General features: G+C 41.2%; 1 protein-coding gene across 1 annotated transcript in view; it reads left to right on the plus strand.

Moving 5' to 3' along the window:
* The window catches only part of vps50 (VPS50 EARP/GARPII complex subunit), a 129,852-nt gene that overhangs the window by 20,454 nt on the left and 81,842 nt on the right, over positions 1-27,556 (plus strand). The window contains exons 5-12 of the mRNA XM_050034838.1: positions 990-1,043; positions 7,474-7,544; positions 8,006-8,123; positions 9,504-9,539; positions 10,039-10,121; positions 19,209-19,251; positions 20,967-21,065; positions 27,332-27,472. Of these exons, the coding sequence (XP_049890795.1) occupies positions 990-1,043; positions 7,474-7,544; positions 8,006-8,123; positions 9,504-9,539; positions 10,039-10,121; positions 19,209-19,251; positions 20,967-21,065; positions 27,332-27,472 (645 nt within the window). The remainder of the gene's footprint in view (positions 1-989; positions 1,044-7,473; positions 7,545-8,005; positions 8,124-9,503; positions 9,540-10,038; positions 10,122-19,208; positions 19,252-20,966; positions 21,066-27,331; positions 27,473-27,556) is intronic.

Genomic DNA, 27,556 nt, shown 5'->3' on the forward strand with positions numbered 1-27,556 from the left:
TGAGACTACAAATTCATTTTAGAAACCTGCCTTACAAAGTGGAGGGAGTACCAGTTAGTTTCAAAACCTTCAGTGAAACAATACATGCAGTCGATCCTTTTTGTAACTTGGTCTTGTAACGAGGATTTGTTGGGTTTTGCTTGCAGCCAATCACTACTGCAGCAGCCACTACCCATACAGTGTGTGGTGTGGTGAACTAGAGCGCAATGTATTTACCAAAGTAGGCTGTTCAGCGCACTGAGATTCAACCAAAATGTTCAAAAGTAGGGTTATACTACACGCCTGTGATGCCTGATGGCATTTTACACAACTGAATAATTTCAGTCACATGATAGGTATCAAATGAAGTAGGAAAAAAAGGTATCAACTGAAGTATTTTTATCGATGTCACTTTCAGGGTACTGGTATCTTAATTTTTTCAAACAATACACAGCTCTACCAGGCAGGAAAAGTCTAGTGACACAACATATCAATAGTTGTATGGGACTACAGACAGCTTACAATGCTTTAATGTGCTGAAAGTATTTTATGAGAGTCGGCAGTAAGAGTTAACCAGAGCTCCCACTCCAATCTATAAGACCTTGTTTGTAGGGTCCTTCAGTTTTAGCTTTAGATAATCACAGATGTGAGTCAGATTGGTTGAAGGCACAAAAAAAGACCAGAGAACATTAGAAAACAATGGGAAAAGAGAGAACAGAGACGTCTCTGAGAGAAGCACGAGTAATGCTATTGAGAGAGACACTGAATGAAATGAAACAGAGAAAGGAAGACGCTCTTTTAAAAGGCTTTGGATATACTGCGCTTTAGATACAGACATCAGTGATTGTAATTCTGGCTCCATCCTTGACAGCAAGATTGTGCTGCCCGAACTGTTTCTGTGGGGTGACATTTGGGTAGAACATCAAAATGTCCTTTCACTTTTTTTAAAAAAAAATGTTCCAATTCTGATCTTTTTTCCCTTCTCTCTGTCTTTCTCTACCTCTCTGTAGGTTTCTAAAAAGGTCGCTGATCTCATTCTGGAGAAACAGCCCTCTTATGTCAAGGTAAGTTTCCAGTGTCATCTCACGACCACATGAAACAACCATAGCCCGGCCAGTCATCTTAAAAAACAGTCAGTTACATTTGGTCTTTTTTTGTTCGTTTTTTGGGGATTGGCATCTTTTCTATTGATCTCTTCTACTTGTTATGACTGGACGTCAGGTTATTTTGATGGTATCAGGGTGTCAGTGGATGTGTTCCTGTTTCAACTGTCAGCTGCCAACGAGATAACGTAGAATTTCTGTAACCATGGTAATAGGAAATCTTACTCCATCCATGGATAAGAAAAAGGGGGCAATAATCTAGGTTTTTGATTCAGAACATAGTCAGGATGTGAATTTAAACTAAGTCCATGAAATCCCTTCTTTTGATCGCCTGGTGAAGTTGCAGTGAACTGAAATGAACCAGTGTGTGTGTGTGTGTGTGTGTGTGTGAGAGAGGGAGAGAGAGAAGATTTCTTTGAATCAAGTAAGAAGATATTAAGTCTATTTTTGTTCCGAGCCAGTAGAGACGAGAAATTATAGGAGACCATGTTGGCTATAACGATGAGTCGGAATGATTTTTGTAACTGGTTTTATTCATCTGATTCATTTGAGGGTAGTGAACAGATGCAGTCTCATCCTGTTTAGAAATGAACCTCGCAGCGACAGCAACATTCTTGACCCTTTTAAAAACATGAGCTAAGAGTAGTTTGAACCCACTGCCACATAGAAAGGGAGAGAAATTACCTTTTTTGGAGGTTTAACGATCTTAGTTATCAACTCTATACAGACGCTGGTGCAGCAGCAGAGGCCAGCATTGTGCACGTCTGTGTACATTGAATGTGATTTGTGGCTTTGCAAGTGGATTTCAAAATAAAAGTGTTTTACCGGGAGATCAAATATTTGTGTTAGCCTAAATGTGTATATTTGTGCGCGAGTGTGTGTCTTGGATTAATTGGAGGAGTTGGTCTTTTGATTTATTTAATCAAGCAATCAAACTTCACCAGTCCCATCAGATATATCACTTTTGAAGTTTGATAGAATTTGTGTTTAGTCAGTGAAGCTTTGATCCCAGCAAGGCACAGCAGATGACTGACAGCTCTAACAAATCTGGTGTGTCGTGAAGTTGCAGTGAAATTACCATCATTGTTAAGCCTTCTGAAGGTCAGTCTATGAATAGCAAATTGATCATTATTTCTGTGACCCTCCATGAGACTCTGCAGAGGCAAGATGACTGCAGGGCTTGTTAGCGGAAGTTGCCAGGGATTTCGGGGGCATTTCCGTTGACCCGTCTCAGCCCTCTTTCACTTGGTCTACGAATACCCTCTGGAGTTCAGAGAGCACTTGAGTTTCTACATTCACTGCATTAATGTCACGAAAAGGAAGACAGGGTTTCACCACATTATTTCCTAGCAGTAATACTTTACTAAACCCAACATCTTCTGTTCTTTGTGCCTCCTTTTATATGAGGTTTCATCGCTTTTCCACTGACTATTTTCGCCACCATTTTTTCTCTCCCAAGGCCTCTTATCTCCTCGGTGTGATATTTTATCAAACATGTACACAGAAATGCACACTTCTGCAGAAACACAGCCACAGGGCACAAAGCCACTTCTCCCCAGTGCTTGTTCACTGTGTATAACACATCGGTGGACACATAAATCGTGCAAACACACACACTCATGCCTCAGCGCCTGAAATGATGGCTTGCAAAGTGTCTGATGTGAGTCATAGCTATGTAGTGACTAATCTTTCTTCTGCTGGGGCCTGTGTCTGATCACTGTTGCTGCTCCCAAGCGATGCACTCGGAAGGGGTTGAAAGTGGGATTGGGCTTTCCTCTGTGGGAGGTTACATGGAGGCCAGAGCCATTTTCATTGATTCATTTATAACTGTTGATTACTAATTAAAGCTGTATATTCTTCAGGTGCTGTACTGTACCTGTGCTGTACATTTGAATTTGGTGCTCTGAAGTTGACAGATGTAACATTACTTCTCATCAGTTCAAGGCGAGATTCTGTAAACCTGCTGGATCAATAAAACAAGTAGTGTGCTGATTTAAAATAACTGCCCTCTCTTATCTCTCCAAGTAAAAAGAAACAGGTTAGAATCATAGAGTGTTTATCAAGATGGACGATGCATCTCCACTTCCTCCCACTGTACAAAAATGAAGCCAAAAGTCCTGGATGCAGGCACTGCCATCATGCTCTGGTGACCTCATTTGGAGCCAGAGTCTATGCACTATATTGGGGGAGTGATGCTGCGGTATCAGCCAATCACAGCTGTCAATCATGTTGTCACACCCCTTTTTATAGCATCAAATAACAAAGTAAAGCCAACCTTATCAGAAAACCTTTGGAAAAGTTTATGTGATATGTACGCTGGGGGTGGGGTTCATGACCTAAACTGCAGCCAGCCAGCAGGGGGCGATAAAAATGTAATGGCTTCTCTTTAAGGGAGCTGTCAAGCCGCCCATCTTTATATACAGTCTATGGTTAGAATAGAGTGGCCAACTGCATGACCCTTCGACTTCTCAGGAAAGAAAGATTGCCTTCAGTGAGTCCATGTTGTGATGAATTTGCACCAGGTAGCCCTGACGAGGTCACTCAACACCATAGGAAAGGGACTTGGACAGAAATTCAATTATCGGCCATGCACTGGAAACATTAATTCATTACTGTTACTGCTGTTACCTTTCTTTGTGTTTCCTAGTTGCCTCCTTTGAAAGAGATTAGTAATTTGGTGGTCGTACCTGACAATTACATTGGGGTCAGAGGGTTGTAAAAATGTGTGGAGGTGTGAGGGTATGGTCACATACCTTTGAAGTAATAGTGTGGGAATGTGGAGACAAAAATGTATTACGTGCAAAAAAAATGTTAAAGGAATAACTACAGGTACTCATACTTTGGTACATTGTTTTGATGAATTTGAATTTCTTGCATTTTTTAACAGCAAAACTAAATCAAAACATCCTTTTAAAAACTCTCAGACAACTCATGCAGTATTATCAAATCTTATCATGCATTTACACTAAAACCTTACATTAAAGACACTTCCGCATAATTAGTCTCCCTCATGGATGAGTGTGCGCCTGGGCAAACGCGTGTGTTTGAACTCTGCTCAGTGGAATGCATGAGCAGAGTTCAGATGCACGCACTTGACAGAATTTTGCTGTTGTTTAAGAATGTCCGCCGATTTTGGAGCCTTCGCTTACCGTGGAGGCATTCAAGAACAACAAAGTTTATTCACAAACTAAAGGTAACAGGATGAGCAATTGATATTCAAATGGTCATTTTGTGTTTGTGAAGTATTCCTTTAACTCCAGCTGCTCTTGTATGCCCTAGATGTAATTTAACTTTGTTTTTCGTTCACTTTAATGCAAATAAATGATAAGGGCATGGCCCAAACAGCAGCATCATTAGAATGTAAAGGCAGAATGGGCAACAGGGAGCCAGTGCATAGTCAATGTCCCAAAGGGTCGCGGGCAGGACCTCTCATGAATATATGAATAAAGAACCCTGGAATAAAACCTCCCTTGTGACTGAAGATCTCCTCCTCTTTGACCTTCACTTCCCACACCAGCGCCTGTGTTTGTGGACATCGTAGGAGTTCTGTTGTATATTTTCATTATGGTGGAGTTGGCTCACCTTTCTTGTATGTGTACAGTACATATAGATCCACTGTACACACATTGCTTTTTAAGGTCATCCCAGTTGTGCATACCAGCTCTTTAACCTCTTTTATCGACTTAAAACTAATTGAACAGTTGCCAGAGTCCACCACTGTGCACAGTTACAGGTACACAGTTCCACAAGCTGATTTAGCCCTCAGTCTGTCAGGTTAACTGTAGCTAATAGACAGGATAGACGGCTCAGAGCGGTGGTATAACAACAAATTGGAGCCTCAGGCTACATACTGAGCACTCAGCATGTTCAGCGCGTTTGTCTGAGTGTGTGATTCTGTTTGAAGCTGAATGTGTGTATTCAGGCTGTTAGGTCTCTTCCTGTGTGGATATGTGAGCATAACTGAATGCGTGAGTGTTTCTATATTACATCATGGTCTGAGTGTTTGCACTGTACTGTACTGTGTACTGTATTACCTGTGTATTGATAGTGGGTGGCATAACAAGGGGCAAAGAGTGAGAGCCAGACCGTGTGTGTGTTCGTTTGGTGAAGCGAAAGAAAAGTTCCTGTTGGGATACAGGAAGGAGATGACCCCTTACTTGGGCAACTACACAAACTGTTATTGACTGTTTATCTGAATGAAACAATCAGTGCTTTGCTTTGATAATGTAGATCATTGATTGATAGATATTGAAGAAGTCAGGAGTTTGGGATTTTGCTGTGAGAATGATGCCTGTGCAGCTTGGTCACCTTTACTGTGAACTGTTTAGTGAATTTCATACTATTGCTGTGTTTAGACATAGTAGAGTTTTACAGTTGTAGCAGAGTGGGTGATAAAGATGTGGCGACACTGCTCCCAGTGTGTGAATCAGCTGGATTCAGCCACTGAATTATTTCTTAGCTAGACCTGGTGAGTCAGCCCAGTCCCAGCCAGCCCCTCGTTGCTGCGAGTGCAAGGGCATTTTCTGAGGACACATTTTAATGTGTGTTCGAGTGTACAAAGGCCACTGTGGTACCTTCATGTATTAATTAACTCCTCTAACCAGTGCGTATGAGCTTATTTAAGAAAGGCAACTGTGTTCTACGCATATGAAGTATTTATGGACAGTTGTTGCTCTCAGTTGTTTGGGTAGTATTTAATTTGCAAAAGCATCAATGTGAGGGTTAGATTATGTCCAGACCAATGTATATAAAGATGGATGACGCATCTCCACTTCCGCCCACTGTTCAAAAATGAAGCCAAAAATATCCTAGATATGGCAACTGCCATCTTGCACTGTTGACGTCATTTGGAGCCAGAATCTGTGCAGTAGCAATCTCTGCTGTGTCAAGTTCCTGTCCATACACCCGTCCGACCAGTTGCGAGCAGTGCCACCGATTGGCTCACACAGTTGTCAATCATGGCGTCAAACCCCCTTTTTATAGCATCAAATAACCCAACTTACTAGAAAATGAACACTTGGTCATACATCAGTGTGAGAACTACCTAAAATGACAGAAAATATGATTTATTTATATTTATTATTATTTAAATGAAAATTTGTTTGGCGTGTTCTTTGATCCTTTAGTTTGGCTCATGTCCCTTCTGCTAATGAGGAGGGGGCGGGGTTTATGACCTATGCTGCAGCCAACCACCGGAAGGTGATTGAGATTTTCTGGCCTCACTTTTGGGAAGCTGACATGTTGTCCATGTCTATATACAGTCCACACTTGCCTTTGCTGTCTTGACAAGATTGAAGGTCTCCCCATCTGAAAAGATCTAATGAGAAAAACATTGATACCACTCTCATAAATGTGTATATTGTGCTTAAAATGAAGCTACCGCCAGCAGCTGGTTAGCTTAGCTTAGTTTAGCATGAATATTGGAAACAGGGATACAGCTATCCTGGCTCTGTTCACTTGTTGCAAGTGCATGAACTGTGAAAGCAAAGTGTTAAAATGACGTGGTGGTTTAATGGGGTTAGATTGCTTTGACTGGATTCATTGATCTTGTATCCACAGCTGAAGCGCCACTTTGATTCTGTTGTTGTTTATTAAATTACTGTTTTACAATTAATTTCCCCAGACTGTATTCTGTTGGTAAAAGGTTGCATTTCTGACAGTGTTATGTGGATGTTTGTGAGCACTGGACTTCTTTTGCATAGGGATGATGCTGCACTACAAAACAAGATCAAAGAATAACCATCTCCCACCTCAGGCATGGCATCTGGCGGATCAGGAAAATCAGAACCAAGAGGGGGAGAGAAAAAGTCTAAAATATAACAGCGACGCGACTTGTCCCTGGGTCCTGCTCTGGGCTGAGGGAGTGTTTGTGCTCCACAGAGGTCACTGAAGTGGCATAATAACTCAACTCTCAGAGCAGAGTGCTCATTGATCCTTTTTCTAAATGTCAAAGCTCCGAAGAAAGGAAGCTTTTCTGTTTCTTCTGTGTGTTATTTGCACCGATGATGCATGCCTTACTATAATAACATCATCTATAATATCTGTCTTCATAAAACGCTCACAGCAGGATGCATCTCGCTGTTGCATTGTTGTTCATGTCTGTAAAGTACTTAGTGGGGGAAGTGATTTGCTGGGTAAATGGCATTATTATTACAGGCATATTTCACTGACGACACCATCAATGAACCAACTCAACAATATCTTTGTGTCCCACAGATTTTACAAGCCCACAGCATTATCATACGGCTCTCTAAGCACTAGATAGAAACTTCAGCAGTAAATAATTCCTCTGGATCTGAAACACTAACTTTGAAATGTTCTAGTGTTTAGAGATAACTGTATTTTAATAATAATAATCAGTAATTTTTACCACTGACTTCTTCATTCACAGGAACTGGAGCGAGTGACGGCGTTACAGACCAACCTGCAGCTGGCAGCGGTCATTTGCACTAATGCAAGGAGGTAATGGTGTTCCATCACATACTGTCTATTCACTAAATGAAGAAGCTGCTGAAATAGCCCATTCAAACTACATCTGCATACTAAGTGCCTTCCTCATAGCCGTGATAACGTTCCTTCCCATCATATAGTCTCAGTCTGTTAATATGGTCACACATGACAAATGATTCTGTCTTGTTTGCCCTTGAAATAAAAAAGGAATCTAAAACATGCCACTTTACACGATACTCTGCACAGTATGTTATTTCTGTCTTCAATAGGCTATTTATTATGCTATTGTGGGTGAAAAGAAATGTTTTAGTGTTCCTACAAGTTGGGTGGTAACAGTAAATAGGCAAGTTTCAGTAAAACAGGCTTCTGGTGTAACGTATTACAGCTATTGTTATGTTTATTGCCAGCTAAGTAACAGCAGCATTAACCTGTGATGATGGTGTATTCACTCTGTACTGTGATGTCTTGTGAAGGCAACTAAGTGTGGCAAAGGAGGGATTCACAGAAGCCAGCTTGGGGCTATTGGCCAATCAGAGGCGTCGACAACTGCTGACAGGCCTGCTGAAGTCACTGAGGACCATCAAGACGCTGGTGAAGTTTACACACATAGTTAACAACAACATGTTTCGTCCTACCACCCTGAGAAATACCAGTCTGGTTCACAGTTGACCCTGACCTCTGTCAGTCCCAAGTAATTGTGCTTTTTATTGGGTCCTGCATGGATTCTTGTTGTGATTTGGTTTACAAAACTAAATCAGTACTTTTCAGCATGACCTCCATGCCCTACACAGATTGTTCCAGCATCTAGTGTGCTGCCTCTTTAATAAAATAAAAGCTGCATAACACTCAGACAGCTGCCTACAAGCTGTCCTTTGAATTTCCTGTGTAATTGTCTTGGCCATGGTCTTGGTATTATAATTAACACACCTTTCTGTACTCACATTTCTGTACTATTTTTTTACAGTTATGGCTGATGTAATACATATTTCTAACCTGCAACATTATGTATTTTAACTGTAGTCATGAGGGAAGTTTTTGATTTTCTTGTCAGTGTTATTTTGGCTCACATTCGGAATCTGACCTTCCTAATGTAAGACATTACCCCGAGCTGTTTCTGTCTGAAATATCCAGAATCAGAATGAGAAGAGACAGAAGATGAGCTCTATGTATGATGAGAAAATTGCAGAATTACTTTTTAGTCTGCTATGTCACCCCTGGAGCTTGTTCAGAAGTTACATTTTATTTATTACAGAGAAAATAAAGTAGCGAAAAAAGACATATCGGTATTCGATACCTTTTATGATACCACAGACAAAAATTGACATTACAGGCATAAAATTTCAATTATTTAGTAGGACAAGGCTATAAAATGACAACGACGACGACTCTTTTTTTGGTTCGTAGCAAAGAACAGCAGAATGACTGCAGTAAATATCAACATTAAGAGACAGTGAGAAAGTGCAGCTGGTACTGGTATGTTCAGAGAGAAAAAATTACATCACTAAAATCACTGTTTGCTGAAAATGTTTTAAAAATACTGTTTAAAAATATGCACAATGCAAGTGTTTAAAATGAAAGAGCTAGGCAGAAATGTGCAAAGATATGATCTAGAGGATGTGCAAAAGTTTTACAGCATAAACAATAAAAAAAATGCGCAGTGTACAATGAAAACACAAAGACAGATGTGAAGACGTCATTGTAATGTGTGGCGTCAAAACAAGACAAAACAATGTGCAACACTGAGGCAGCCATCTGTTATAAACAATTACAAACACACTGTGTGACTTTTGGGAAATGAATTACTGTAGTCTACACAATACTCATTGCATCTGCACATGATTTAAATATGTAAGTTAATGGAACATACTCTGTTTCAATTATTTGCTTATTTGCTTTGATCACAAGTGTAATGGCCTGTTAGTGATTTTATGCTGTATTCATGTCTTCCTCTCGTCATTCTTACCCTCACAGCAAAGAACAGATGTAAGACTCAGCGAGATGCTTGAGGTATTTTCAACCCTTCTACACACACACACACACACACACGCATATACACACACACACACACACGCATGCAAAGATATGTTTGTAATCGACTTGAAAGGNTACACACACACACACACACACACACACATGCAAAGATATGTTTGTAATCGACTTGAAAGGTCAAACATCAGCGGGGATTCTGCACTGAAAGCCAAACCCACACAAACACGAGACAGTCCCACAAATGCCGATCTGTTGTGAAGGTCAGCTGTAGCACATGGAATGGATTTGACTACCACTGAATGTAATCCAATCCGTTATCCACACAGTATCTGCTGTATCAATCATTTTTAAGGAGATCAAACAAATCTGGTGCACAGAAGAAATCACACGTGTCGCCGTCATAATCCAGAATTTTCTGTTTATATGTTTGGTATTTATAATTTGTTTGCAGACTATACAATACTGTTTATTGTACGTGAAACGTACATTAAATGACTTTACCTCTCTGTGTTTTTAGGAGGAAGACTATCCAGGTGCAATCCAGCTCTGTCTGGAATGTCAGAAGGCTGCCAGCACCTTCAAACACTACAGCTGCATCAGGTACAGTATGAGCACATTGACAGAATGATATTTGATTGTATCCATATACGAGCAGCATGGATTTCATTTTCTATGGGTGGATGAACATTTTCTGTTCACTTATTTCCTGTTGTGAAACTTTTAAAGTAGTTGTTGGATTGAAAGGTAGTCATGCCATACAGATGCTTAGACAGAACCGTGTGAACGCTCAGGAGTACACAAGGATGTTTTTAACCATTTGTTGCCACTCCTTCTCTCTCTCCTATGTAAGATAAGAGTGGGTTTTCAAATTATAGGGTATATCGAAGATTCTGTGTGTATGCGAATCAATGCAAGCTTTGCAATCATCTCTGTCCCTTTGATATTGTGTGTAATTGTGCTCAATTTGTGTCAGGAGGTGGGTGCCACAGTGCCCCTTTTTCTTCATCGATCATTTATTGATCAAGGATGCACGTTATTGCTGGCTTCATCCTTCTAGAGTATTTGGTGCAGAGGTGTGTGTGGGAAGGTCTTTAGCTGCTCCCAACACTTGCCAGTGCAACACAAATACACGGTGTTCCAGCTGTAATTTTTGCTTTTATGCCACGTGCAGCAGATTGTGCGTCAAGTCTATTTGTGGAGCGAGCACTGGCGTCACAAATTGTGAGCCCCATGTCAGCAGAGCTCCGTGTAAAGGCACAGTTTCTCTGGAAGATTCAGACCTTTGAAACGACACTGCGCACCTGCAGCTTTACATTTAAAAGCTTCACCTGGCTGGCGACAGAATGACCGTTGAGAAATGGTGATCAATATGGTATCATGCTGCACACTTGTTGTCGATATCACTTTTGTTTGCACAGTGTCATCAGTTTACCATTCATAGCGGTGTGTGTCCGTGTTAATACTCCCTGAATGTGCTGGGATTCTGATGTGCAGAGCAGTTTTTTCACCAATGATACCACCCATTGTCAATGAGGGAATCTGATTGTGATCATCATAAAGAGAAGCACTTACTTTTTTTATTACCATCATTGTATTCACACGCGGTCCGAAGGGGTCATCAGATGTGTCTATGGCAGACGGACAGAAATCCAATTGCCCTCTCACCTTTGCTTTCCTCTGCAATATGCTGATACCGCCTCCTGAATGTAGTAGTTTTTAACATGGGTGCATTGATGACACATCTGTCACACTTTACGTTAGCATGCACATTCTACTTTGGCTCTCTGCCCAAAATTCCAGGAGCCCTTACTGCAGTGTCGCCGTCCCCTAAGCAGCTAGTTACCGGTCTGCTGCACTTTGATTTAACCTTGTAGCCATGCTTTTCCATGCGCTGCTGAATGCCCTACATGAAGGCTTTGTTCCATGTCTGCCCTTCCGTTGTCTTCTGTCCCTAACCCTTTAAAAGTCAATATTGTTTCCCCAAGAAGGCACTTACACAGCCTCATGCTCCGTCTCAGTCCATTTTCATCAGGCTTCCCACATGGGCAGCTTTAGACCCGCACATGTCAGCACAGTGTTCATAAACTGCGAACTCTGCTGTGGCCTCAGAAAAACAAAGATGTCAGGTTTTCTTTAGCATTTCTATAGTCTTGTGAATCTCACAGAAATAAGAGAAGCTTTGGAAGAGAAGCTTTTGTACAATATGATAGTAATAAATTATGATACATAATATATGTGTGCAATTTTTTTCTCTCCATACATGGTTTAAGACCATTTTGGGAGATTTTCTGCAAAACATAAAATTCATAATATGAATGCATGTTAGCCTGTCATCTAGCAGCTCTCAACCTTCACCTCCACAAAATACAGTACATGACTAGTGTTGTCAATGAAAATGTCAATCCCATTTCTACCCCTTAAATTTAAATCCTCCCTAAAAACCTTTGTCTTCCACCTGGCGTATCATTCAGCCTGAGCACGATGATCTTTTTCTTTTTTCTTAAATTGCTATTTTAATGTTTGTACTGTTTGCTCTGTTTTCTTATCGTTGTTTTCCACATCTATTCTATTTTTATTATTGACGTTGTTTTAACTCTGTACACACCTATGTGCAGCACTTTGGTCGACTGCCGTCGTTTTAAATGTGCTCTAGAAATAAATCCTGACTTGACATAAATCTTCCACTTGTATTGAGTGCCCTCGTTTGCGAGATTACCCTTGATGAGGGAAGTGAGAAATATTAGGGTAGAGATCTTTCCCAAAGAAATGAGACACCACTTAATGCAAATCTGCGTGACCGACGTGCAGGCATACGTCACGCGTAGTAGCGACGCAAGATACTGTTAGTCATTCAGGTTTGAACATGCCAGCTCCAGCGCTTGTGTTGTGGCGTGTGCTATGTTTATTCTTCTCCGTCTGATAAATCAACGGGGAAGAAATGCTGAAAACAGGAGGAGCTTACACCGTCTTCTAGTTCTGATCGATTTTGTTCGGGTAAGTCGATTTGTGTAAATATTTTGATGCTGTGTTCAACCGAGTTGCTGATGAGTTTACGCTAGTCCAACCATCTGTTGTTTGTATAGCCTACATTCCGATCATACAGTAACAAATTGTTTTCCAAAAATTGCCGAAGTTGCTGACTTCGCAAGGTGTTCTGGGAAATTTCATCTTCCACTTAGTTGAAAGTGTGGCTCCCTTGGAATCTAGGGCGGGTTTTAAGTGTTGGAAACCACTTCCAGTACCTCAGTTCTGTTTTGGGACACCACTAGCCTAAACGTGAACGCACAACCAAGTGCAAGTAGGTATTTTTAGGGGAAGTGTTGGCAATGGGACAGGCCCATAATCTCAGTTTTGTTCCACAAAATCAGGATTTCAGAGATTTAAAGAGAGCGTATCTCTGTTTCAGAGGTTGTCTACACACGGCTCTCAACATGGAGGTGGCTGAGCTGGCTAGCAGTGTACGGTGCTAATAATGTGAACAGTGCTGACAGAGCGTGCGGTGTTAACCAGGTGAAGTCAGAGGGTGGGTGCTCACTTCTGTGGTGATGCTGTCCCAGTATCAGCAGTAATTGCTGTATGAGTGTATTGCAGAGCAGTGGCGATTAGCTAACCAGTGGGATACACACACTTGCACTACAAGCACACCAAATTGACAGAGAAGCTCAGATTGCAACACACACACAAAGGTAATGTGACTGTATTCTCCGCTCAGGACGCCATTTCTCCACTAAATCTGTACATATCAAAAAGTTTTGCTGCTATATTAATGCTCTAAATATCATATAGAGCTCCTTAATTACATAATTGCAAAGCTCTTCACTTTGTTAGTGTTGTATTGCTACAACAACAAAAAAATCACATGGTGTCAAATTTTAGTTTGGCTCAGAATATGCTTGTTATTTCACGCCTGTTGTCATACAAATTGTGTGTGGGTTATTCTAGGTGACTTTCCTCCAGATCTCCACTTCAGCTAATTGCTGTCTAAGTATTGAGGGAGGCGGCTTGTTCAGGTGTATAATCTATTTGAAGGACAGCTGCACTTTCAAGAGGAGCAAAGTGTAGGAAGAAGGGCAGATGGCTGCTACATTAATTTCTGTGTCTTAGACACACAAACAGTTTTACGCAGACTGCACAACATGACACTATCAGGACTTCAGCTGTTCACCAGTTCATTCAGAACTACGACCTTCCTCCTCCCCTTTGTGGTTAGAGTTTATTTTCTTTTGGAGGCTGCGTGGTAGTGCACCAGCGCAGATTTTTAAAAAGGTCTCAGTGTTTATGAGCTGTAGTAGTGTGTCACTTGAATTTGTGTTTACTTACAGCGCTTTAGAGATCATAAAAGCCTCCCAGCACTCAAAACAACAGCAGAATCTTGAGACTTGTTCAAAGTCGGGTCAGTCACATCAGTCCGAACGACAGTTTGTTTTGTTTTGTTTCTTTCCCATTCTGACAGGTTTGGTTTCACACAGAAAAATTCAGCTGAACCTCAGTGCATTAGTCTGTTTTTTTATTTGACATTAACATCACTTTTTTTTTTCATTGGCGCTTGTGTGCTTGGAAGAAAGAAGATGCTTAACATTTTTATTTTGTTATTTTGCAGAAATTTTCATGATGAGCACCAATTACGTTGGGCGACAGTAATGTCTCCAGCAAAACTGTTTTAGTCATTATCTGCTTCCCACGTGTTTGGGTTTAATTGGATGTTCATGTAAGCTCCTGGACTGAGTAGTCAGGAAACAGAGAGACTAATCACAGATTATTATTTTCTCGGGGTAGCATATTAAAACCTAAAGTATTGTGAGAGATTGTTGCATATCTGCTGTAAGAAATAAGCGTAAATATTCCTGTTCTGTTGAGCTAAATATTTTCTGTATCAAGCAGACAACAGACACCTGTTGTCATGTGAAACCCACTCCACGTTTCTGGACTCTGACCAAGTTAAACATGGACTCTAGTCTAAAAAAAACAAGCAAGACAAATAAACAAATACAACATTGATATGGGAGTCTTATAGTTATGATATTGTGCCTCATGAGCCGGCATCATGTCGCCCACTTTTCATGCAGTGGCCCATGTAACTGTGGAGAAAGGGCCATAACTCTATATATCTCATTACATCAAATCTTGCACCTGAAGAAAACTATCAGTGCACATTGTTCTGGTCCTTCTTGAGTCTGTTACCTCTAACCTCCTCCGCCTAATTATGGCTGTGATCCCTCCTCACTATGTTTCACTCTTTGAAGCCCTTCCCCTGCCACTTTGTTGCCTCTCTGTCTGCCTGGTAAAACTAGCGAACATGACGACAGCAAAAACGTCATTCTTGCAAAATCCAAGCATCCTGCAGGACTCTTTAAGCACACACACACACACACACACACACACACACACACTTTGCCGATTTAGCAAGTCACTGTGGAGCGGCTTGCTTCAAGGCTTCATATTGCTTCATATTCCACAATGACATCTACATTTAATGCAGCACGTCTAATAACAGGAAGGCCTTTTGAACTTTACTGCACACCTTTATACAGTCTATGCTGCACACCTATAAGACTACAATAATAAAAGCATAGAGGTGTTTCAGCCCATTTCACTGTACGTGCTGCAATGGACACCTATTGCCACTGATTTCTACATACCTCTATTTCAATCCTTGTGTTCCCTGCAGATAACAGATTGTTAGGTTCCTCTCCTCATCTGTTATTTATGCATTCTGTCTGATGGTGGAGGGGTGCCAGTATGAGGGGAGGAGCTGCATCTGCACACACATGAACACTCACTGGACAGTGTAATTAAGCAATATAATGATGGAATGGACACAACACCAGGAGAGCTGGATGATAAGGTCACCTGGGTTGTTGGCTTTGAGATGACCTCTTGTGTGGTTCTTCAAAAGCCCAGAAGGTTCTCAAAGAAGATGGAGGTGGTTTGTTTGCCTTGCTTTGCACCATGTTTCTGGCATTGAGTGCTCTGGTTGGTTTTCAGTTTAGCTTTGAGATTATTAAGGGTAACAGGAGTTTCAGTGATGTGAAAAGTTTGATAACTGTTCTTGTGTTCTGCAAGGTGTTAAAATGGCAGTTCATCTCAAAATAAAAAATACCTATTTTCTAGATTGTTTTGGTGTGAGTTGCTGAGTGTTGGAGGTGTCTCAAGATAATCCACAGACCTTGTTGTTAGCAGTTTCATGTAGGCGCTATTTTCTTTCCCCTGCTATTTTCTTTCCCCTGAACTACACCTGCAAACAGTATCAATGTGCAGAAGGAAGAGTGCATCTACTCATTGACGGGAGGCGCGTGCTTGTGCCAGTGTGACATATATGTACATTAACGGTGCCCTCCTTGGCTGAGCTGTAATGTTAGCCAGGGTAGTGGTGCTAGGTGAGCTAGCAATAGATGCATGTTTCTTTCCTTGCAGTGATACAGTTGGCGTGTGTAGCTTGGGAGAAAGAAAATACTTCCTACATGAAACAGCAAGATTTGTTAATTATCTTGACTAACCGCGTCATGATCTCTGGAAAGAGACATAGCTGTTGAACTTTTCAAATGTATTTTTTGGGGAGCGTCTTTTAGCCCTAGAAGCCAAGTGTCTCCTAGTTCTATTATATTTGAGAGTAGGCAGATGCAGACATCTCTACGGCTGATAGCTCCAACACTCAACACAGCAACTCGTGTTCAGCTAGGTGTTTGACATTTTGGGAAATTTCTTTCCAAGAGTGAGATTAGAAGATGTCTGGCCGCTGGATGAGCCAGCTAATGGTTAGCTTAGCTTAGCAAACAGACTGTAATAGCTAGCCTGGCTCTATCCAAAGGTAAGAAAGTCTGCCTGTCAGCACCTCTAAAAGCTCACTAATTAACATGTCATAATTTGTTAAATCCATATAGAAACAGGAATGTAAACAACAACAATTTGTGGTTTTACGTGGAGTTGTGTTCTGTGACTATTTCTTAGCTAGGCCAGTGAGGACATCACTGCCTTGGCCTGGCTTTTCTTTGGCTTACACAGGGAGACATAATGTATTAATTGATGAGCTTAGAGGTGCTGGAAGGTTTAATTTTGAACTTTAGGCAGAGCCAGGCTAGCAGTTTCCCCCTGTTTCAAGTGTGCTAAGCTAAGTTAATGCCCGCTGGCTCCAGCATTGTATTGACAGACCTGAGGGTGGTATCAGTCTTCTCATCTAACTCTCGGCAAGAAAGCTCATAAGCGTTTCCAACTTTTCAGTATGTACTTCTGGAGAACGGTTGTTGATTGTTGAGTCTCATTCCCAGCTGGTCAAATGCTGATGCCGTCTCATTTCCACGACGTCCGATACCTCTGGCTTGGTGGTTTGGTCTAACTACTAACCCAAGGTCATTGGTGTTTGATGACCCAGGAGTAAGATGCGAAAAGCAACTGTCTTTTTCCAGCGTTGCATAGTGAACTTTTAACCAGTAGATATCGGTCATGTTAGGCGCTGTTGCTGCCTAGTTCTTACTGGTTGTCAGCCAGTGTTGGAATGTCTGCAGTGCTGTGATCATGACTGGTTCTTGTCCTGGGAAATTGCAGTGTTACACCTCACTCTCAGGCCTGTTGTCCCCTGAGCACTTGCAGGATACTTTTTTCTCTCATCTGCTTCTTCAATGCTGTTCAGTTTGTTGTTTAGCTTCTGTTACTCGACCACACTACAGCGTGGGAGTACAAAAGAAAGTTCAGTGATGAACGGGGCATTTATCCTGTTGGCCTCTGCTCCTCTGGTGTATCTACTTAGTGTGGCTGCCAGAGCTGAAAGCCTTTGTTTAGCACTCTCTGGGGCCTTGCATATAGACAATTCAAATGCATTTCTTCAGCAGCCAAGACCTGACATTGATCCGTTCACCCTTGTGTAGTTGAGCCAGCTTACTTACTTTCGTGTTTTCTTTATCTTGGCTTCCAGTTAGGGTTTCCTTGTGGTGTTAGGATACTGGCTATGACTTGCCTTGCTGAGTTTGTAGCTGAGAATGTCTAGTGCTATCATTGCTGTGGTGCGTACCAACCCATGGGATTCAGTTACAGTCACTTTCGCACTTCGTTGGCATCTGCTTTGTCACAATCTTTGATGGGAAGTTCTCAGTCATGCTTGTCAGTTTAGTTCACACGCTGATAGTGTAGCTTCTTGTAAGCTATCACTCTGATGTCAGCATTTTGGTTGCTTAGCTCATCTGTCCATCTCTCTACATCGTGCTTACTGGCCATTATTTGAGTCTCTGTCAGTCTCCATCAGTTTCTCTGTACTTTTCTGGAACATTTGTTAACTGTCAGTGTCCAGTTGGTGTAGATTCCTGTCCGTCACTCATCCATAATATTTATCTCACACACACAGGCAGATAAAAAAGGCTTACAGTGCATCAAGTGTTGAAATGGCCCGCTCATTTTGTTACCTGTTTTGTGCACGACCCGTGGGACTCAATCTGCAGCCTTCTGTCGGTTTCTCTGCTTCCTCCTCCTCACTCCCCTCCCTCGATACCCAACTGAGTCTAAGGTGCTTAATTAGCAATTTGTTAAGGACACTCTCTCCCTTGGGCGTCTGCGGTATCACAAGGCACAACATAAGTGTGGGCTGACCTGAAAAAGACCCCAAGCAAAGCAGGGACAGAGGCAGAAAAACAGCGGAACAGAGGATGTTATGAATGGGCGCAGTGCAGGGGGAGTCACACGGGAATTGAATTTGGTGTCTTGGGATGGGCAAAAATAGTCGTGATTTCTGCTGCTACTTAGCAGCTTTCGAGTTTAAAGCATTTCCCAGGATGAGGCAAATGCTGAGCATGCTCCACGAATGCGTAGGCGTCTTGTATCCATGATAGTCTGGTACATGCATAGACACACACACCTTCAGAATTGTCACTGTGGATTCCAATGTAGAAATTGATAAAGTACAAACACTTGAACCACAGAACAAACACAGATTCTCAAAATACTAACTAGAAATACATCCATCACTTGTACTTTTGCTCCTGATTGTCCCTGTTTGTATGAAAGACGAGAACTGTGAGACACATGGCTGCAGCTTCATGATGAAGTGGCTCTTTTTAAGATGACTGTCAATTTTTTTTTTTATTGCTACCTTTATCTTTATATAAACAGTGCCTTATTGTTGTTCATATCACCTAACTAAGATTTAAGGAATGCACTCGGGCTCCACTAACTTCGGACGGGTACTTGTCATCAGTTTTGTCATGTTTATCATTACTCATGATGTTTTATTGACAAAACTATTAATATCCCAAAAAGGTATACCATACAGGAATTGTCGTCTACTGCTTGTATCGAACAGTATCGACAGCACAAGTGAGCGCCAACCCTAGCTTTGTTCGCGAGGGCTTTTGCCTCATCGTATTTGCGCTTTTTCTGCACTGTGCCTGTGATTTTGGTAGCTTATTTTGGATGTGTGCTGCTTACGGCCTGGCACCTGTTTGTTACCTTCTAATAAAGGCCCGACCTCACCTGTGCGCTGTGCCCAGGAACATCCTGTGGGAAAATAAGATAAAATAAGAATATACAGTTAGGAGTCAGGGTCTCTGTGGATAAATACACTGCCACACACTTCTGTGTGTGTCGTAAGAGACAGACATTCATTCATTAATTGCTTATTTGATATTGAAAGGTTTGTGATTTAGTTGACTCCATATTCTTCTTCGGCACTGAGGAATTAACAATCTCCTTTCGTCTTTGCAGCGAACTGAATTCCAAACTACAAGACACTCTGGAGCAAATAGAGGTACGTGCTTTCCTGCTTTATCTCTAATTCTGTTATTTGAGAGCGATATCAGCAAAGAGACTTTTAGCAGTGAATAAGATTGTGCTCTAACCTTGTAATTTTCCACAAGCCCTCATCTGAAAGAAGCAATTTCTCCTCCATTTTGACATTTTGATAGTTTGCCTTTCTCTTTCTGGGGCTGCCAAATATTGACACGTTCAGAAAGTCATTATTGTCAGTGTGCAAGCACGGTAAATTATATCTGTTTCATCTCTGGCTGTGCCGTGATACTTGTGTGTGATAAATGGTATGCAAAGCAATTTTCTCTGCACCGCTGCTGCCGCTGCGCTTGAGTAGATTAATTACTTACAGTTTTGTCTGTACACAAGAAACAGGCGTACATGTGCGCACACATACGTAGCCATGTGGAAGGGGTGCTTGTTTGTTTACCTGCTAGCGTGAATTTGTGAATAAGCAAAGCAAAATCCTCTAAAATCATAACGGTAAACATATGCACAAAGGACAGACACAAACAGATCCAACACCTTCACCTTAAGGATGCTAACAGCTTAAAGCATTCATATTAATATACATATACTCCACAGCATATACTGTGTATATGCTTTACACAATAGAGTTGTCACTGGCTGGCAGTCAGCCTAGCGTGTAATATCTATTGATTTCTATCTGTTTTCTTCTTGCAACACGTCTTCGATCACACACACACACACACACACACACACACACACACACACACACAGAGTAGTATCCTAACCATCCTCTATTGTCCAGTCTCTCTATAGAATTGCATCTAGCCAGTCAACCGAGAGAAGCAATTTTTCTATAAAAACCCACTCTCCGCTCTCTAAGCATGATTAGGCCCAGTAGAAATGCAGAGAATGTGTTATCAGTGAGGTTTTGTTGCTGCTGCACAGTGTGTATTACTGTGAGATGTATTTGGCAGCGGGCACCATATCAAGTTGGCAGCATTTTCACTGAATAAAACATTAGTCATGATAACCAAAAAACTACACTATCAGCTGTGTTTACTACCGAATCATTTTTCAGCTTCTTCTCCTACTGCACATACTAAATTTAAAGCGTATAAAAAGTATTGTAGAAAACTACAATTGCAGGAACTAGTGATTGACATGTTCAATATCTATATGTCATGGATTTAATCATCAAATTACCTATCATTTCTACATTTCAGGGACCAAGTGAGAGGCTAATTTACAGTAGCAACACCTAGTTTGGTTTGTCTCTCCTCAAAGCACACAGCATTATGAACTCAGAATAATTACTGACTAGTTACCTCCTCTCAAGTGATTATAGAGCATACGTCAGCGGTAGTTATTGTGCTATGTTCAAGTGCAGCTTTAAACGTAGGGCGTGAGAAAATGGGTGGCGACGCTCGGTGTTTGATCACTTACAGCCTTTGCCCTTTAATCTCTGAGGTCGGCTTATTGTGTCAGGGTTGTTCCACATCCCTGTACATCCTAACTTCTGCTAACCTTGATTTACTTTCTTACCTCTCTTTTTATCTCTTTGTCAAAGACTTAAACACACACACTCACACGTATACCCCCACATCCACATCCAATTGCCCTTGGCCTCGTGTGGTAGCTATACATCTGCACATCTATGTCTAAATCCCCGGTCTTAACGTTGATAATCTCTCTCTTTTTTTCTCCCTCCCGTTTTTCCCTTTGTCATCTATCTATTTCTGGCTCCAGGAGCAGCTTGATGTCGCCCTGTCGAAGACTTGTAAGCACTTTGATGTTTCGCACTACACCAAGGTCCAGCTGGCATACACGCTCCTGGGCAAGACACAGGTCAGTGGTCTAACATGTCTACGGGGGTCACGGGGAATGGCTTAACATGACTGGATGTGATGGTCTGATTTTTGTCCTCGCTTACTGCATATGTCCTTTTGTTTGACTTTTTGTCTCTCTCTCATTGGGATTTTTTTTTGGGAGGAGAGGTTAAGTGTCATCATTTTTTTTAAAGTTCCTCTCCATGGCAATGTCAGCTCTAGTTACCTAACTTTTTCACATTTTGCCACCTTTTAGATAAGAGCAGTATAAAAAAAATCTTCAACAGACGGGCTGGTAAATCCCCTATAGAAACCATGAGAATATAATAAGGTTTATTTAAGTCTTTTTCATTATTATTTCTTCTTGCCTCAGTGGAGTGTTTTTACTCCAGTGAGTGAATCCAGGGTTTTCTTATTGACGTAGAGAATATTTTAGGCCACAGGGCATGCATGTCATCCTTTGTGATCACGTTATGCTCTGCTTACTGTCAGTTAACTGACAGCCGCAGAAATCACCCACAAAAAGGATCCCACTTCTCCGAAATAATCCTTGGATAATAATAAATTAAGCTCTTGAAACCACCAAATGGCTGAGATGATACAGTCACAGAAACATGTTTGTGTGTGACATTTGAAGCTGTTAACATTCATGTCTGTAGTCTGTAGTTTCCCGGGGGGAAAAATAACAGACTATAACCTTAAATGACACAAGTTTTATCTTTAATCAATAACATCTTTCTGTCAAACTCTCCTCCTTACTTCTCATATCATATTCCAGCCCTCATGTTTTTGGTCAAAAAGCATTGATCTCTAACGCTACGGCCTCTCTCTGTAATAACCCATGCACTCCATCATTATCCAGCATTTCCCCTGGGCCCACTACAGTGGCCTGGAGAATCGATGGGAAGCGGCTAACACAATTAAACACTCATTCTACCACCTACTGCCACACCAGATTTCCATCTCAAATTCAACACAAGTTTCTCTAAATATTTATCAGTTACTTTTCAAAATCCACATGAAATTAGATCCACTGCACAGCACATTTAAAAGAGAATATGTCCCTCTTAAAGCTGGTTTGCCTGTGACTTCCAACACCAGGAGCACATTTAATTAAGTTTTAATTAAAGGTCTGGTGTATAAGATTTAAGGGAATCTATGGCAGAAATTGTATATATATGTTTACATTAGTTTATAATCACTTCAAAATAAGAATTGCTGTGTTTTCTTCACCTTAAAATGAAGTGTTAGGAGTACTTCCTCTTCCACACACTCAGACACGCTTGGCACACAGAAGTTTCAGTTCTGCAACCTCACCACTACATGCCACTAAATCCTACACACTGGACCTTTAGAACAACATTATGACTCACAAGGCCAAATTGTCCCTGGTGTTACCAAAGCAAAGTAACAATTAAAAAGTTATTTTTTAACAAAGTTTAGTCAGTACTAACTCTCGAGGTCCAGAGAGCACTTTGAAATGAACTGGACTGTTTGTAAATTCAGAGCGCTGTTGGAATACATTGTTCTGTTATTCAGAGCACCATACTCTGGGAGCAGCATAGCGTACACTGGGTACTCTGATTGAGGAGACGGAGCAGAGCACCATCCATTTTGACTTAAACGTTAAATTATTACAATAATAGAAGCTCTATTATTTTGATCAACACCGTTGTGTATAGTGTGTAGAGCATCGGATTGGACTCGTACGTACCCAGCATCGCTTCCAGCAAACTTCACAGTAAACAATGAGGGCAAAACGGTATCACCAATCTGAATTAACCATAGACTGTAAAATAAAGATAGACGACGTGACAGCTCCCTAAAAGTAAAGCCAAAACATCCCGGTCACTCCCTGGTCTTAAACCCTGCCCCCTTCATGTTAGCAGATGGAACAAGAGCCATGCAAAACTCTCAAAGTACATGTCAAATAAATTTTTCCAAAAGATGGTTGGTGTTATTTTAGGAAGTTGTTATCACACTGATGTTTGTTCAACTGTTTGTTTTTCTGATAAGTTTGGTTTTATTTAGATATTTGATGCTATAAAAAGGGGGTTTGATGTTATGATTGACAGCTGTGTGCGCCAATCAGTGTGCTCACGATTAGTGGTGCTGCTCGCATTGGCTGGACTGGTGTAGATCCCTAAGTGCGCAGACTTTGGCTCCAAATGACATGACCAGCACATGATGGCAGCGGCCATACCTGGGATATTTATTTTTTACAGTAGGAGGAAGTGGCAACGCATTGTTCTGCTTTGTATACAGTCTATGGTTAGCATGCTAGCGTGTCAGTCAGAGCCTGTTTGTTACTGGTAGGCTACCGACAGCATTATCTCCACTTATCTCAAGCACTTTCGATAACACTTGTCTGTCCTGCTGTTATTATAGACATGTGAACTAACCACTGACACTTGTCCTGTACATAGACTCACAAGTGTGCTGCTGCAGAATGAATATAGGGGAAACATTGGTCTGACGGAGGTTCTTGTTGGCAAATTTGCATTTCCTAGGATAGTGAAGACATGACCAGCCCCACTCTGCCTTGCTCTGCCTCTGATTGGCTTACCCTGACATTCTTACCCTCAACAATCTCACTGCTCTTGCCTAAATCTAACCAATTCAACCAACATAGGCAATGAGTACTAGCCAATCAGAAGAGAGTAGGGTGGGTCATGCCTTTGCTATCCTAGGAATTGCAAATTCGCTCCCCCTGTAAAGGTGAAACAGTTTCATCTCCGACATATCACTTGGCCCAGAACTCTTTCATTCTCTGCTTTGACTTACATCTCCTCTTCCCTTTCTTATTGCTCTGATCTTATTCTTCCTGCTTGGATGTTAAACTAATTTTCTGTTTAGTACCCTACTGCTGTCTGTGTCACGGTGCTCTCTGACATGGGTATCAGTCAAGGCTTGGGTTGTAAGCGAAAATTTAAAACTTTGCACTTTGATAATCTTTGTCATCCTTGAAATAATTACATTTCTACTCCAACTTGCTGAAATGAGTACCCATCCAGCTGTGCATGATAATTTTGAATGATGAGGAGGCTGCCATGTCTGAAAATTTCATCTTTCAGCCAACTTTATGCAGACTTTGTAATTCCACTAATGCTTGTCCATTCCTTATCCTTATCATTTTGAGCCCCTGCACCTCCTGCACTTGTGCGTTTTCGCTGAGGCTACAGGTGATGGTAATCAAAGCCTGTGAGAGTTCAGCTCTTAGGGCTTATGATGGATGTTGGAGTTGGGTCAGTATATTCTGCAAACATGGCATTTTACTGTACAGCTTTAATATGTTATACCGCCAGTGTAAAACCTTTAAATTATTGGCATTGACATTATAAGATTAGAATTATGTCACCTTCTTCACATTACACTTGGAGGTACTTATGTGTGAGGGCTACTTGACGAGCCTCGACACAGCGAACACATACAGTCATTGTTATTCGAAACCAGAGCCAGTGTTGATGTTCATAAATACGCTGTATGCCTCTTGACATTACCAGACATCCTTGAGGTGGAGACTGAGCCATCAAGGCTTGTTGGGAATGAATGGTATTTTTCTTATTACTGTGATAATGAGCATTTTCACACTCAAAAGCTAACTAAGAAGTTGCTCTTGACTGCCTCTCGCCATTGTCCCTAAGGGCTTGTTGTTGTTTTCATCTTTCCTTCTCCCTTCTTCCTTCGGCTTGCACTGAATCAGTTTGTCACAGCCTCTCTGCATCTGTTTTCTCACAGTCCGTATGATCTTTGCTGAAATCTTAGCTTTTACTGCAGGCTCATTTTTGCCGCAGTGAACACACATGCACAAATTAACACTTAAAATCTGACGCTTTGCAATAGGATACATGAATTAACTGTGTCATTCAAGAGGTAACAGGCGTCACAAGGCTCTGTAGCATCCCACTTCGGATCATATGTATGTTCTTTACACTGGTCCCTCAGGCTTTTGCTCTCATTACCTGGCTCATAGCCTAATGAGCCTGACACTTACTTTGCTTTTCCAACATTTGTCTGAATGAAACATCTGCTTGTTTGGTTTAAGTAGCTACTAAAGACTGAGTGGGTTTGCTTTTGCGGTTGATGGATAATTATGTCTAAAGATGATGATAATCATGACGTGAGTCGCCTGTCTCTGTTTTTCTTGTCTACAGTTCATGATTTGTACAGTGAGACATTTTCATGGTGCTTTGGTGGATAGATGTAGTGAAACTTGTTTAAATTACTTTGGTGGCAGCAGGCAGTCAGAATGGATGGGGGCAACATTTTTGTGGTCGTGAGCTCGCAGTAAGAAAATCTAATTGCGCCGTAACACCCATTACCTATCAGGCCTTTGCTCAACTCTGTGCCCACGTCTCCTGAGACTCTGGTGTCGTCAATTCACCAGGGTCCTGTAACAAGGCTGTGGGTGGGAGCTGCAAAACAGAAAATGATGGCAAATGTGTTTTCAGAGAATAAATGATTTGAGACTTGAATTGCAACGACACAAACTCAGCTCGTGTTCTACTGCAGATGTTTTCCTGTGAAGTAATGGTTAAGATTAGTTTTGGGATTTACCTGCAAAATGAAATCCCTGATTATTAATGTTAAATGAAGTAATTAAGAAATCCTACTTTGCTATTAATAAGTTGTGTTTTTAAGCTGCTCTAATCAATATTTATATAATAGCTGGATCACACACTACTTACCCAGGGTATCTTTTTGCTATCTGGCCTCACTATCTTTTAACATTTGCCATCTGGATAACTGGTATCATAAAGCTGGTTGTCAACTAGTTCAGTCAACTCTGGGTTTTTCTATCCAGCCAAGAGTGTGTTCATGTAAGAGGTGGGGCTGTTAAATATGAGGGACCTCATCAAAACCATGAATGAAGTAGCTTATTTCATATGATATGAAATGAAACAGTGCCTGCGGGAATCTTCTGTTTACAGGTCATTTTAATAACAATGTAATGTAAATGGTAGCTTATAATCTAACAACAGAATAGGAAAATAATCAGTTTGAAAATGAAGACTCTGAAAATGTCACAAATAACATTTAAAAGTAATGCCAGACTGTTAACCAAAGCAAAGTAGCCGAGATAATGAGATTCATCTGGCTGAAAATTTTGCCTTTATAATAATAGGAGCCAATTAACAGTGTGTTGATTATTTTCCAAAAAATGTAATCTTTCTTTTTTATTTCCAGTTCTCATCACGCAGGTGTCCAGGTCTTACTTTTTTCCTCAAATGATCTGATTGGTCAGAGTCGGGATGTTGACAGGTTGTGATTCGATACTCCAGAGCAGTTATTTATTAAGAGCATTCTTATTAGGATCTGTTCCAGTCTCAGGAGGCAGCCTTTTTCCAGTAAGAAACACTGTTCGCTACCTGTCCAACACCAAACATCAGACATACAAAATTAACAACTAGCTGGTGAGCATAGAGGAGCTTTAAGCAACTGATATTTGCCCCAGGGGTTTGTGGACACTGTTAACGAAGCTGAAGGAAGAGTGAATGTTGGACTTTCATTCATCGGGTAGCCAGAAACACAACCCCAAATGTGTTACTCCGTGTCTAATCGATGTGAGAAAAAGCCACTGGTTGCTAACATATTAGCCATAACAACTTTGTAAGCTGATAATGTGTCAATGTTGTGATTACATCCTGCTGTGCTTCCCCCAAGTAGCCAAAAAGTCAGTTAGTACAGCTTTAAGGCAGAAAAGCTGGTTGGTGTGAAGTCAGTACATCATCATTTCTGTATGATGTTTCGCTAAATTTAACAGTGTAAAAGTAATCTGGGAAATTTTCCTTTAAGTCTTAGTGCCCTGATAATCATTCATTTTGATGAATGAAACACCTCCGGGTATTCCATATGAGATGAGTGATGGCACAAGTGAGCAGAGCTGGAGGCAGTTAGCTGTGCATGTGTCACTAAAGTGCCTCCGCCATTGTGTTTTTCATTTTGTTCCTTGCTGTTATTGCTTCATTAATGACACTTTCCACAGCAAACTGAGCTGTTTTCAGAGATGTCAATCATGGAAACTGGAGGCAAAATTGCCCATTTTCTCTTGGACTTGAACATTGCAGTTCCCAGGAGACAGCTTTGCCCATTTCCCCTCATGCCATATTGTGTAGCTGACATAATACATCTGCAAATAATTCAAAAATATCAAGTATACAGCATGGGTCTCCAAAAAGTTTGATTTGTAATTTCCTTGCCTTTTCAGCCATCCACCCTGGCAGATGACAGTGACATCTTATAACATAATAGTTTTCATAATAATGTGTTTGGCTCTCTCTGCAGACTGCTATGGACCAGCTACACATGCACTTCACACAGGCCATCCACAACACGGTGTTCCAAGTGGTACTGGGATATGTGGAGCTGTGTGCCGGCAACGCTGATACCAAGTTCCAGAAGATGCAGTACAAGGACCTCTGCACGGTAAGGAGATCAGTGTGTGTGTGTGTGTGTGTGTGTGTGTGTGTGTGTGTGGTCATTATAACAATACTTAATTTAACAGAACTT

This window comes from Epinephelus moara, chromosome 22 (assembly GCF_006386435.1).
Source record: "Epinephelus moara isolate mb chromosome 22, YSFRI_EMoa_1.0, whole genome shotgun sequence".
NCBI lineage: Eukaryota > Metazoa > Chordata > Actinopteri > Perciformes > Serranidae > Epinephelus > Epinephelus moara.